Consider the following 12,678-nt stretch of genomic DNA (forward strand, 5'->3'; position numbering starts at 1 on the left):
TGTAGCAATCATTTACTTCTGCATCTGAAAAAAATAGAGATAAATCTCATCTTTCTTGACTGTCTTCAAATTGTGAATGAAGTACACTGCATTTTCCCTGGCAGTGAGTCGAACTAGACACATAAGGTAATAACTTCAAAAATATAACAGGGGATCTTTTAAAATTCTGGAAGAGGACACTTAGCAACCAATTATATATTCATCCTTAAAGGACAAAAAAATCCATATAAATGTTTACAAAAGAAATTTAATTTTAAAAACAAAAATTCTTCTCCATAGTGCTCCGTTAACAATTACCATAATCAAAAAACGTAAATTTATAATCATCAGTGAAGCTCAAGTTGAACTTGAGTAGAATTTTAAGGTCTGTACACCTTATTAAATAAAACTAATGTTATTGTGATACTAATAAGCTGGTACACAAAAATAAAGATAAACCTTCATGAAATTTTGTTCCACATACTCGTGAACAAATTTTGCATCATTTTTTTCCTACAGGAAAACTGAAGACTTTAATAGCAAACCCTTCAAGGTCAAAATGAATACAGGTATGCTGTCTCTGTTAGTTAAAGATTTTTTAGCCTTGCTCTCTAAAAGGCATCATTGCCAAAAATCATTAGTTTAGTTCTCTGACTAGATATGCAGTAAGGATTCATTACCTGATTTCTTTGTCTTTGTGCTCCAATCCTACCATCATCAAAAGTAGAATTTTCTGTTCTGTTATCAACTGCTACTCCACCTGTCTCCAATCATCTTTTCGAATTAATTCCTATGAAGACTAAGAACAGATTAATGTCATTTAGTGCAGACTCTTGAAACTTTTCATTTCCTATAAATTCAAAGCCAAGTTGCTCCAATGGAAAGTATTTAAACTCAGCCACTCTGCAAACTCTCTATGTAGACAAACTTACCAAGTAGAATGCCAGAGCATTATTTAAAATTAGTGTAATTAATCTATAGTCAGAATACACATGTACTCATAAGTTTATATTTTTAGCTATCAGAACTGTATTTCCAAATAACTCAATGACATCATTATTCTGAAATCTGTATGGAATACTTCTTAATTGTAGATGATTGTGATATATTTATGTATCTATCAGCTTTGTGCAATAAGCATGCTTTGATTTATAATTTCATCTCCCTCCACTTCCCAATTTTTTGTACATTATTAAGTAGTTTGAAAAATCCTTCCTCACTGAGATGCTATCATTTGTGTTCAGATGGTATCACTTCCCATCTACAAAGGTTCTGGGAAAGCTGTTTTAGGCAGTTGTCCCATAGCAAAGAAAAAAGATGATCCAAGATATCTTTTCATATCAAGCTCAATAAGACAATGAGTTTTTGGACCTCAGTAATCGTAATCCACATACACAGAGGGAAGATTAGCAACCACTGGTGAAAACTAATTCATCTCTAATCCTTAGGTCAAGTGTAGAGCCATTGGCCATGCCCATCCTTCTATGGCTGCTCCCAGGCAGAGACCTGCTGTCCCTGATCTTACAGATGCTGTGCTGTGTGGATCTGCATGATGCAGCTGACTCACAGCTGTGGAGAGCAACAGGCTAGAGCACAGTCCAACTGTGAGGAAGAGTTAGAAACTATGAGAAATGTGATTCCTAGCAATGAGTCAACTCAAGGCATTCCGGCAAATGCAGATGTCATCATTAGATGTGGGAAGCAAAACAGAAAATATCATGAGGCAAAGGAGATTGACGAGAACAAGTAGGCCACAGTAGGACACGCCATGTTGAGGCATTACAGTTACTCCAGCAAAATGCCTTTGTCAGGAAGTTACAAATACTGATTGTTCTGAGGCATCTCCAGGAAGACAAGAGCTAATCATCACTTCCCAATATCCTTAATTTCATTATTTTTTTAAAGATTTATTCATTTTATTACAGCCAGATATACACAGAGGAGGAGAGACAGAGAGGAAGATCTTCCATCCGATGATTCACTCCCCAAGTGAGCCGCAACGACCGATGCGCGCCGATTCGAAGCCGGGAACCTGGAACCTCTTTCGGGTCTTCCACGCGGGTGCAGGGTCCCAATGCATTGGGCCGTCCTCAACTGCTTTCCCAGGCCACAAGCAGGGAGCTGGATGGGAAGTGGAGCCGCCAGGATTAGAACCGGCGCCCATATGGGATCCCGGGGCTTTCAAGGCGAGAACTTTAGCCACCAGGCCACGCCTCCGGGCCCTAATTTCATTATTAATAATGTCTATTTTACAGATATATACAAATTTATGTGAATGATTATATGACATATACTGTGTTCATAAAAGCCCAAAACATTCAAGAAGGGACATTATTCATGTAATTCAATTTCTGTCTTTGGGTACCTGAGCCAACTTACTACTTAGCAGCCTGCACATAATCCTCTAAAAGTATTCTGTCATAAATAAAGAATAAGTTGACCCTGAATGGGGCATTGATTTGCATAGGGTTATTATATAAGTATAATTCAAGAAAAATAGGATATTCACACTTATGCATAAAAGTGATGAGAAATAACAAAAATGTTTGGTTTACAATTCCCGAGGAATATCAGAATGTTACTACAAAAACAACATATTAACATGTGTATATAAATATTGCTTGAGTTAAGTTAAAGGCATCACCACTATATTTAGAAGGTATAATTTGGCTGCTAAGTAGAAAATAAGTAAAATTGGCCTTCATTATCTAAGATTTTAAAATATCTTGAATTAGGTCTTTACTCTGAGTTAAATACATAAAAAATTAGCCAATGAGAGTATGGATTACTACTGATAGTGGAAAACTAAGCAGTGTAGGATAGTAGAAAAAATGTGTTGTGTTTCCCTCCTAGAATTTGTGAGACATCCTCACTATTAAAGAAAAGAGAACACTATCAAATAATTCAGTATTTATGATTGACTCATCAGAGTGCTTTCCAGCAGTAGAAATTCTTTCCAGGAGTCCCATAGCATAATGGAAAACTACTCATGTCCTAACAACTTAGAAATTATTTGACAAAATAATACACTTAGATTGAAAAATAAACAGTAATTTAAGGCCACCATTTATTGCCACAATTACATAATAATGTTGCAAATATGTCTGTCACTCTTCACTTATTGGTCTAAGTATATTGGGGGTTTTTTTTGTCTTGTTTTGTTGTTTTGTTTTCTTTTTTTAAATCAGAGCAGCCACTTCAAATACAGTTTTTCGAGGACATGAAGTCAATGCCAGGGATATAGCACCATCTCTTACATTGAAATGGAATTACCTCAAGTCAGTGTTTCTTGCAATGTCCAGCAAATATCACTGCACTTTTTTTTAGAAATGTGAAATATCCCCCAACTTGTTGTTAACTGCACTGAGGCAGCTGGAGTTCTCCTAGTCTGCAGTTGGAGCATCATGCACTTGACCCATGACCTTAATCTTTTCAGTCTGGAATTTTTACTTCTCATCTTTCTACTTATTTTTTTATTTTATTCTAAAAGAACTAAGTACAAAGGTAAAACCCACATTAAAGTAGGGACCAGTCAGTAGCTACGTGTGTGTCTGCTAGCTGTATGTTCATTTTTTCAGGCATATTTGTCGTAGTTGTTTCTAGTTTGTCAAATTTGCTTAAATTCTATTGAAGGTGTCTTCAATTTTATGTTTATACCACTGTGCCTTTTTCTTTCATTCTTTTTGGTAGTATGTGTTTGATTCATTTGGTTTTCTCTCTTTTCCTGTTGGAATAAGTTTTCTGGTTTAAATTTTTCTATGGGCGTAAGGAAACTGTTATTTTAGAAATGATCACATTTTGATAAGAGAATCACCCTATCAGTTTTGAGATCCATTGACCTTATAGTATGTGACACTTTCAGCAATAATTTTCTACTATCTTACTTCAATCATTGTATTACTAATTTAAGTTTTTTCACATCAAATAAACAGACTGGATATTTCCTCTATTAATTGAATAAAAATAAACAAGTGTAATTAACAAGAGATTATGTGTGATAATTATATTGTCATACTGATGGTTATATTGTGTCAATATATCATTTGTCTGTCACTTTATCTCAAGAATTATTCAAGCTGTCTTTAGAAATCACGATATCTAGAACACAGTAAAAACTAAATGAAAGATTAAAAATTGTTACATTGTAATTTAAATTTGAAATATAAATAGTCCAAAACTTTAAGGCTAGCTGCACTGCTTGTAGATTTGGTAGGAAGTGAATTTAAATGATATAAAGAAAATTGAGTTCTGTGCCTGTTTTCATTCAACAAAAACTATAAAACATTACATATAAAATCTTTCATTGTTTTATTAAGACATTGACATTTATATCTGAGGCAGACTCCTAATTTTTTTGTTCTTTTCTTTTGTTGTTGTCGTTGTTAATGTTTCAGTTTGCAGGTGGGTGTGAAATTTGTAGATATATTCCACGATTACTAATTTTAATCACCCTTCTCATAAAAGTCTGGCACATTTCACTTAAAATGCATGATGTTGCATGTGCTTTTCTTGTTGTCTTGGCCTCTGCTATTTCATTTTTTTGCTTCCAGATAGCGGTGGGTGTGCTCGCAAGCGTGCCGCCATGTCTGTTACATTAACATCTGTGAAGAGAGTTCAAAGTTCTCCAAACCTATTGGCTGCAGGTATAATATCACTAATTCACAGAATGTCACACTTGAATGGCTTCACCTGATCCTTCTCTCTTTTCAAAATGATACTGTTTGGATGAATAAAATGGCTGTAAATACCTTTCAGATGCCCCCAAGAGCTCTTGTTTTTCTTGTCCCGAGAATAGCTCTGATCTCTTTTGACTGTTCTTGCTCTAAAAATATGAAGTCAGGAAAGCTGATCTCTTAGAGAAAACATCTTAAAAATCTAATTAGAAACAACAGTCACTTGCCAAAAATATGTTGAGTCACTGTGCTAATAACGATTTAAGTTTCTGTTACCTCATGGACCAAAGGAACATGCCATTTCATCAAGGTAATTGATGTTGTTTTATCATTTTTTTTTACCTGAAAAATTCTGTGATCCTGGAATACAAAGACTCAACAGGAGGGATTTTCTGGTACTTTATTCACTTCTTCACCAAAGGTTGCAAACAGAATTTTACAATATTAGTTCTGACACAGATTTTAACCTTCCCTTACTTTAAAGGTCCTTCTAATGTATGCTTTTAAGCTTAACAAAATCTTGACCAATGAAGACTAAATATGTACCCACAAATATAAATATACTCTAAAAAGTTGTTCAAAATATGATATTTCAGCAATCAATGAGTTTTTTTACGTTTTCAGATTTAGTAGGTAATTTACATAATCCTCCTTTTTAAAGTAGTTTTAATACTTCAGATTCTCAGGATCACAGCAAAATAAAATAATTATGACCACAAATTTCTGATCAACTTCATACTCATGTGATAGCAAAAAAGAGAAAAGAATCAACATAGCTCAAAGATATAATTCTAAGAATGTGATGATGGGTTTCCTCATAGTGTCTGTCACGATTTACCCAAGCTTACTGGTGGAGTCTACATCAGGAGCAGATACAGCAGTAGAAGAAAATCAAAGTGAACTAGCAAGTCCCTGTCTCTAGAGTCTAAAATAGACATGAAGCTTGCAGTCACTGCTTGGTTGGTTGGTCTGATTGCTGACTGGTTAGTTGCCAGTGGAAAGTCATTATTTCCTAAATATAAGATCATCAGTTTTAGAGCACAAGTGAGAAGAGGATGAAGAATCCGAGTAATTTTAATCCTCACCATGCCTGTCACAGCCTTTTACACATATATCATTTAGCAGTCAAGTAAATATTCAATCTCTTTTTAAGGCCACGTTATTCTACACTATCCAGATTTATTCAGAAAAAAAAAACCACTTCAAATTGAATAATCCCACTTCCACCTACCACCTCCAGTCCATAAATGAATGTCAGTGTCTAAATTTAAATTTTAAGTTAGGAAGCTCCATAATATATTACATTAAAAGAAAACAGAAGCTTCATTGCAATAAATGTAGAGTTAACTCATTTTGGACTTTTAAAAAACCTATGTATTTATATTTATCTGAACACATGTATATGAACATGAGAATATGTTAGACTGTAGATATGTTTATTAGATGTAAAAACAGAAATGAAGGAAAGGAAGAAAATAAATACTAGAATGGATTATCATGTATTTGCAACATCCTTAGCATGAATGCTTTTTGTGTTTCAACCAGGTAAAATGCCAATCCATACTTAGATATGGGCCTTTGATGCACCTGCTAAGTAATGAAACAACATTCAGCAATCCAGTTTGTTATTATTTATAGAGCTAATCACTGAAGGAACAGTGTTAGATTGGTTTGGGCTGCCATTTTGGAGGGCTAAAATGACTATAAACAATTTCATATCATTTTATTCAATAGAAAGGTACAAAACCTCCCAAACGCAACATGTTTTTACCACAATCACAAGAATGTGCAGTGGATCTGGGATATTAAATCTTCTGTCATTGATACAAGATTTCTAAAGGATGAAGTATTCTAGATTTTGGATTTAATTGTCACCTAAGAAACAAACTTTTTGTGTCATTTAGAACAAGTTCAGATGAGTTTTGAAGAAGTTTTTGTTGCATATTAAGGGAAAAAATAAGCATCTTTTATGCCCCCAAAACTTTATGTTAAGAACTTTCTGTAAGCTTTTGTAAGAACTTACAGGACATACTGTCCTTATATGAAACAGAAGGGAATTAGTAAATATTTATTATATTTTATATTATTGAAATACAGCCTCCTTTACATAAACATGAGACCACCTATATTAAAGGTTCCAAGTCTCTTCTGCTGTATTTGTCCCCTAATCAGCCATCCTTTTTACTAGACGTTCCTTTGAACAAAACATCATAGCATACACTGATCCATTAAACCTGAGCTACGACCAACACAATAGGTGTAGAGAAACAATCAATGTACATTTTATTCTACCAAAAACACTTGACAGTGCAGGCTAATGTGGTTCAAATGGATCAGTTGCAATGCTGAAATCACTGCAACAGACAGGAGCCCACCAAAACTTGCCTATTTTATGCCTGCAAGAAAATAAGTCTGTCCATCCCCTAAATTCTCTTATTTAAAAGTAAGGAAGCAAAATTTATAGTTTTCCTACCTCTCTGAGAACTTAATCCTTTCCTAAGCTCAAGATGATTGTCAGAATTAAATGAAAGTAAATGAAGAAAACTCATGAAAAGACCTTATTGGAATACTTTAAAACACAATAGGCACTCAATTACTTGCTTTTAATTAATGTGCTTAATTTAACTCTTACATCAAATCAATGAGTTACAAAAATGAAAATTATCAATAATTTTCAAGAAAAATATAATGATGCTAATACAGCATAATAGTAAAAAGAAATTTAAAGAAAACCTGAGGGTACGTATTAGGACATGACAACTAGGGATCAGAAATAACATGTAAAAACTGTGATGTTAGAATCATAAAGTTGGGAAGAAACTTTGAGATACCCACTGCATTCCTGACACCAAACCAAGAGTCTCCTGAATTACATCTTGGACAGAGATCCACTCATCTGTGCCTGGACAGAGGTAGTTCCTTGTGCTTGTAAAGAGCACTTGTAATTCTTCATTTTCAAAGATGCTATTTACAGTCACATTCAAGACAGCCAAGAGACAGAGAAACCTATCCCATCTAGCCATTCTCGAGTTTCCATGGAAACAATGTGTATTGACCAAACAGCCTTAGCAATTAAGCACTCTGATCCCTGGGACCCTGAAAAAAACCTGTGTTTTTTCACATTTGAGTGGTTGTCAGTAATGCTCAAGATTTGGGGCAACACCATCTTCCCCACCCATCTGCCAAGTCGGTGTCCTGCTTAATTGTTGTTTTGTAATGATCTCCTTACTTGATGTGGATCTGGGATACTTTCTATAACCTGCTTTAAACCTCCCTTTCATAAGTTTTTTCTACCAGGAATCAAATAAAAGCAAGACTATGCTGAATTATATCCTGAGGGAAGTATCTGTCTTTCAATGCCTGTCTCTGAAGACTACAATAAAATAGCAAATTAAGACTGGGGTTTTCAAATATTTATAATTGGATTTATTTTTAAAGAAACTGAATTCTTATGCACTTTAATATCCTTAAAGAACCACTCACTTAAATCTAGATTTTAATCATTACTATTCATCTGCAAGTTTTAATCCATGGCCACTTTTCTTCTTTTTCACAATTCCACATGTATTAAACAGTTCTACACATGCTAAGTTTCCTTCCAGGTCTTAAGAAAGTACTCAGAATACCCTCTTACCCTTCGTAACAGATAGCTCCTATTCTCCCTCCAAGCACATGCTACACACTCAGCCTTCTTATCTCAATTATATTTAAAAAACGAGAGGAAAAGAAATGCCCATTTCCAATCAAATAATTATCAATTATCATAAAAGATGAGAATTTATCAGTCTTCTTCCAAGTTAAATTAATCTGGAGTCCCTTTGATTTAGAAGAGCACTTTGTATAGAACAAAAAATCTAAAACTCAAACACTTGCAGTTCTCAACACATCTTTATTATTTCAAATTCATGTAGTTAGGCTTCAAAATAACTATTTCTGAAATACAACAATGGCAAATGAAGAGTGCTTTAGCATATAATATTCATGTTCTGTTGGCTATTGAAATAATAGTAATTACAAAATTATCTCAGGGGATATGCAGAATACTTGCAGCAAGTGGGCAGCAGTTTAGACAAATTGACCCCCAGGGTCCTTTCCAAGGCCTCTGTTCATCACTCTAAAGGAAGAAAACCACATGACAGCACAGCTTGATTACCTCAAATGTGTGTGTGGCAGATCCTTGAGTGTGGTTCCAATCAAATTGATTATAAATACATTACTGAGCTGTGTTACAAAAGCAGTTTTTTAGTGCCAAAAATTATTTTCCACAGCATACTAGCTGAAAGACAATGGAATGCATTACTAGTAGTTCATTCATGTTTGAATATAAACTGGTTTTTAAAAGGTCACTTTGTAATTTTTTTAAAAAACCACTTTATAAGAAAAAAAACTCCAGGTCTACACAATAATGTGCAAACATTACATTATATGCTAGACATGTTTAAATTTCCTAAAGTGAAAAAGAAAATAAAGCAAACTACAAAAACAATGGTCTCTGTCTTAGGAGCTAAATATGTTCAGGAAGAGCAGGACGTTAACCAACAAAAGGTGTAGTGATTTGATTTAATACCAGGAGAAACATTCACTGTTTAAAACCAAATCACATGTAATCCTTCAATTTGGCATTTAGTAATTCAGGTATCTATATGGGGGCATAGGAAGATTAAAAGTATATGGCTGCAGTTTTATTGGGGGTAAAGGTCAGTGATCGATACATATGCTTATTGTATATTATAGATATTTGAATAATTATGAACAAATCTCCCATGTGCAAAGCTGATATGCTCAGAGGTCTAGGACTGAGATAACATTTGCAAAAATAATACATGTAATTCTTGCCACAATATTTTTTTACTAGCTAGTTTATGTATTTCACTGTAGTTTTAATTCAGCTTTTTCTGTCTTTCAGGGCGTGATTCTCAGTCACCAGATTCAGGTACAGAAAAGATTTTCAGACTATTGTTGATGTTGTGTGAGCGTTGTTCAACATGTTCATAGCATATTGTTAACTTCATGTTAAACTTAAATTTATATGCTGTAATGTATATTCAAATGAACATCTAGTAAACATGCTTCAATTTTGCAATTAAATGATAAATTATATGAAAAAAGCATAAGTGAACATAGATATTTTTGTATCCGATTTGTTTTCCCTTAATAAAAGCTTGGAGAATTTACAATGATCGAAATCAAGAGCCATTGAATGGAGATGCTACATATTCCTCTCTTGCAGCAAAAGGATTTAGGAGCGTTCGACCTAACCTACAAGAAAAAAAGTCACCAACCCAGGTAATCCTGCACACTGCTGTCTATTGTGTGATTTTAAAGTGTGGTTATTAGGCCATTATTTTAGAGCCTCTTTCCACCACGCATACTTTGAAGCATTTTTTGTCAAATATGTCTTTTACATTTGTATTATGATACAAAGAACAAGCTTCAGAATAGGTGTTCATTTTTTTTCTTGATTAAGCTCAAAAAAGTAGGTCACTTCTCAATATTTTATTGAGAACATGCTCTAATTTTTGAAAAGCTGACAGCTGTCAAATGCTTTGGATTTCAAAATTGTGAGGTGAACAATAAGTTATATATACAATAAATATGAGTTCTGCAACTGTCCATTGTATTAGCTGAATAGACTCTCTGTTGAAGACATTAATAAAAATGTGCCACAAATAGAAAATGTTATGAAACAATGGATCTAAGTGAATCATAACATATAGTCTTCAAAGTCTAAAATATGCTGAAAGAACATATGTTCACTTTGAATATGATTTTCAAGAATATAGATGGAGACAAACTTTGTAATGTATTCTCTAGAAAATACTTTGTTGTAAGGGCAAGTACTTACAATAAATTAAATACAATCTTAAATAGAAGGAAAATGATCCTTCAATGTAGCCAGCCAAATATATATCGTAAGAAGGAGTAAAATTGATTTACCTCTTTTCAGGGCATGGTTATCACTGGTTTCTTTCATGACTAACTACCTTTCTCTGTTTTTCCTCCAACATTTTTTTCTTTCTCCGGATGCATTTGACAATCCAGGCACTCCTTATCACAGCCCAAAAACAGTTTCTATAGCTCTTCTATAACCAATCACACCAAGGCTGATATTTGAGAGCAGCCAGTAACTAACACACAATTCCCTCTCCTACAGAGTAGCTTATTAGCAAGACCCCTGCAGCTAACCATGTCTTCTAATAAAGAGTCCAGCGAAACAATTATATATTCTGAGGAATCGAACACAACTGTATCCTATACAAAAAAAATCACTAATTCTCCACCAGCAACTGCCAACACAGATACTAAACCATTTCTACACGAGGACTACAGGCAAGATTCTCAAACTCGGAGAATTTCGACCTTGAAACTAACCCCTAACCAGGATGTAGGATGTAACATCACTCCACTGTGTCCCAAACCTGTTAAAGTACCACCATTTCTCAAACCACCTGGCCCGCCACCCCCTAACCCAGTGCCTGAGACACACACAGCATCTCTTTCCATTCACATAGCTCCACTTTCAGGAGACAATTCTGAAGGCCACAGTCAGCTACCTGAGCTTTCTCCAGAGACTACCAAGACACCTGCTCCGCCAGAGGGACACAAGTCTGCAGTTGCTGTGGCCTGTCAGGCCTCAGAGTGCCCGGTGGTACATTGCACTTTCCAGCCTCTTCTCACATGTGTCCTGGAGGCACTCTAACTCGTGTGGCTTGGGCTTCTGCCAGAACCAAGTGCTTTGTTAAGGGAAAGGAGAAAGAAACCATCTACTAAATTCATCCATATGTTCTAAGTCATCTTTTTTATCTATCTATCTATCTATCTATCTATCCATCTATCTACATGTATACACTCTCATCTAAGTAATATATATCAGTTTATGTTCTATCCAAAAATCACGTTCTAAAAGTTTCTTCCTTTTCTAACTTATCATTGACAGGTCAGTTATCACAATTTAAAGTTCAAAGAAATATTTTTCTTACCAGAGCTTTCCATACCTAGATTTACTTTATTTGTATGGGACAAGAATCTCTTAAGTAGCTACCAGTAAAAATTCTTTTTTCCAGGTAACATTCTTATCATTTCAAACAGTACGCATTCCTTTCTAGCTCATCATTTGTTTTCACTGAAATTTGATCAATTAATTATCCCACAGAATGTGCATTAGTCAACCTTCACACCATCCTCTTAATTACATGACCCTTGTCATGGCTTTCCCTCTAGATAATGTAGTGTCAAGAACATGAACTTTCAGAATAAACCACAGCTTTTAATCCAGGCTCTGTCACTAGCTTCTTAATGATGCATCCATCTTTACTTCTCTTTGAATTTGAGATAAGAACTGAAATTAGAGTACTAATCTTTAATTCATAGGCTGTAGTAGTACTAGGGAGCTATTCAAGGCAAATTACTTAGAACACAGAAAGCACTCAATAAATGATAGCCATTAATAAAAGATAAAATATTGACAGCAACAGCAATACTGGTAGCATTGAAAAATGCTACTGCCTAAGTCAATAATTTGTAGAAAATTATATCCTCTAACTCAGTAGACTATTATTGAAGACTTCCTTGAAGATTTACCTTTTAAGCTGTACAGAAACTCTTCAACAGAGATCTGATTGCCGCTAAGATTTCCCCACCTCCACCCAAATGCAAAAATGTTGAACATGGATAATCACAAAAACAAGCTGGTGTTTTCACTTCTACTATGACATTTTCTTAATCGGCAAGTCACAAAATGCAAAACTCACAGTTTCTTTCATGTAAGGTGGCATCTTCTGATAACCTCTACAAAGTAAGATAACACTGACACTCAGAGTAGCTAACAATTGTTAGGATTTGACCCTATGCAGGCACTTCCCCCATTTCTCTAGGTCTATTAATAATTTTCACAATCTCATGAGGGGGAGTATTATTGTTACTGTCCATGTAATAATTGATCAGTTACTTTCCCAGGTTCATTTGGCCTTCTGACCCTGCACCCATGTGGGAGACCTCGAGGAAGTTCCTAGCTTCTGACTTCAGA

At 34.7% G+C, this 12,678-nt stretch overlaps 1 protein-coding gene across 13 annotated transcripts in view; it reads left to right on the top strand.

Moving 5' to 3' along the window:
• Nucleotides 1-12,678, top strand: part of SORBS2 (sorbin and SH3 domain containing 2) — a 188,267-nt gene that overhangs the window by 96,472 nt on the left and 79,117 nt on the right. For 4 of the 13 annotated variants that reach the window (XM_058669909.1, XM_058669911.1, XM_058669903.1 and 1 more), the window contains exons 4-7: nt 499-548; nt 4,530-4,622; nt 9,559-9,585; nt 9,814-9,938. In XM_058669909.1, the coding sequence (XP_058525892.1) occupies nt 539-548; nt 4,530-4,622; nt 9,559-9,585; nt 9,814-9,938 (255 nt within the window). In that variant the 5' untranslated portion in view covers nt 499-538. Of the gene's footprint in view, nt 1-498; nt 556-4,529; nt 4,623-9,558; nt 9,586-9,813; nt 9,939-10,694; nt 11,302-12,678 lie in introns of those variants that run through there. The other 9 variants (XM_058669899.1, XM_058669900.1, XM_058669902.1 and 6 more) reach the window with 4 other exon arrangements.

The sequence above is a fragment of the Ochotona princeps genome, chromosome 11 (assembly GCF_030435755.1).
Source record: "Ochotona princeps isolate mOchPri1 chromosome 11, mOchPri1.hap1, whole genome shotgun sequence".
Lineage (NCBI taxonomy): Eukaryota > Metazoa > Chordata > Mammalia > Lagomorpha > Ochotonidae > Ochotona > Ochotona princeps.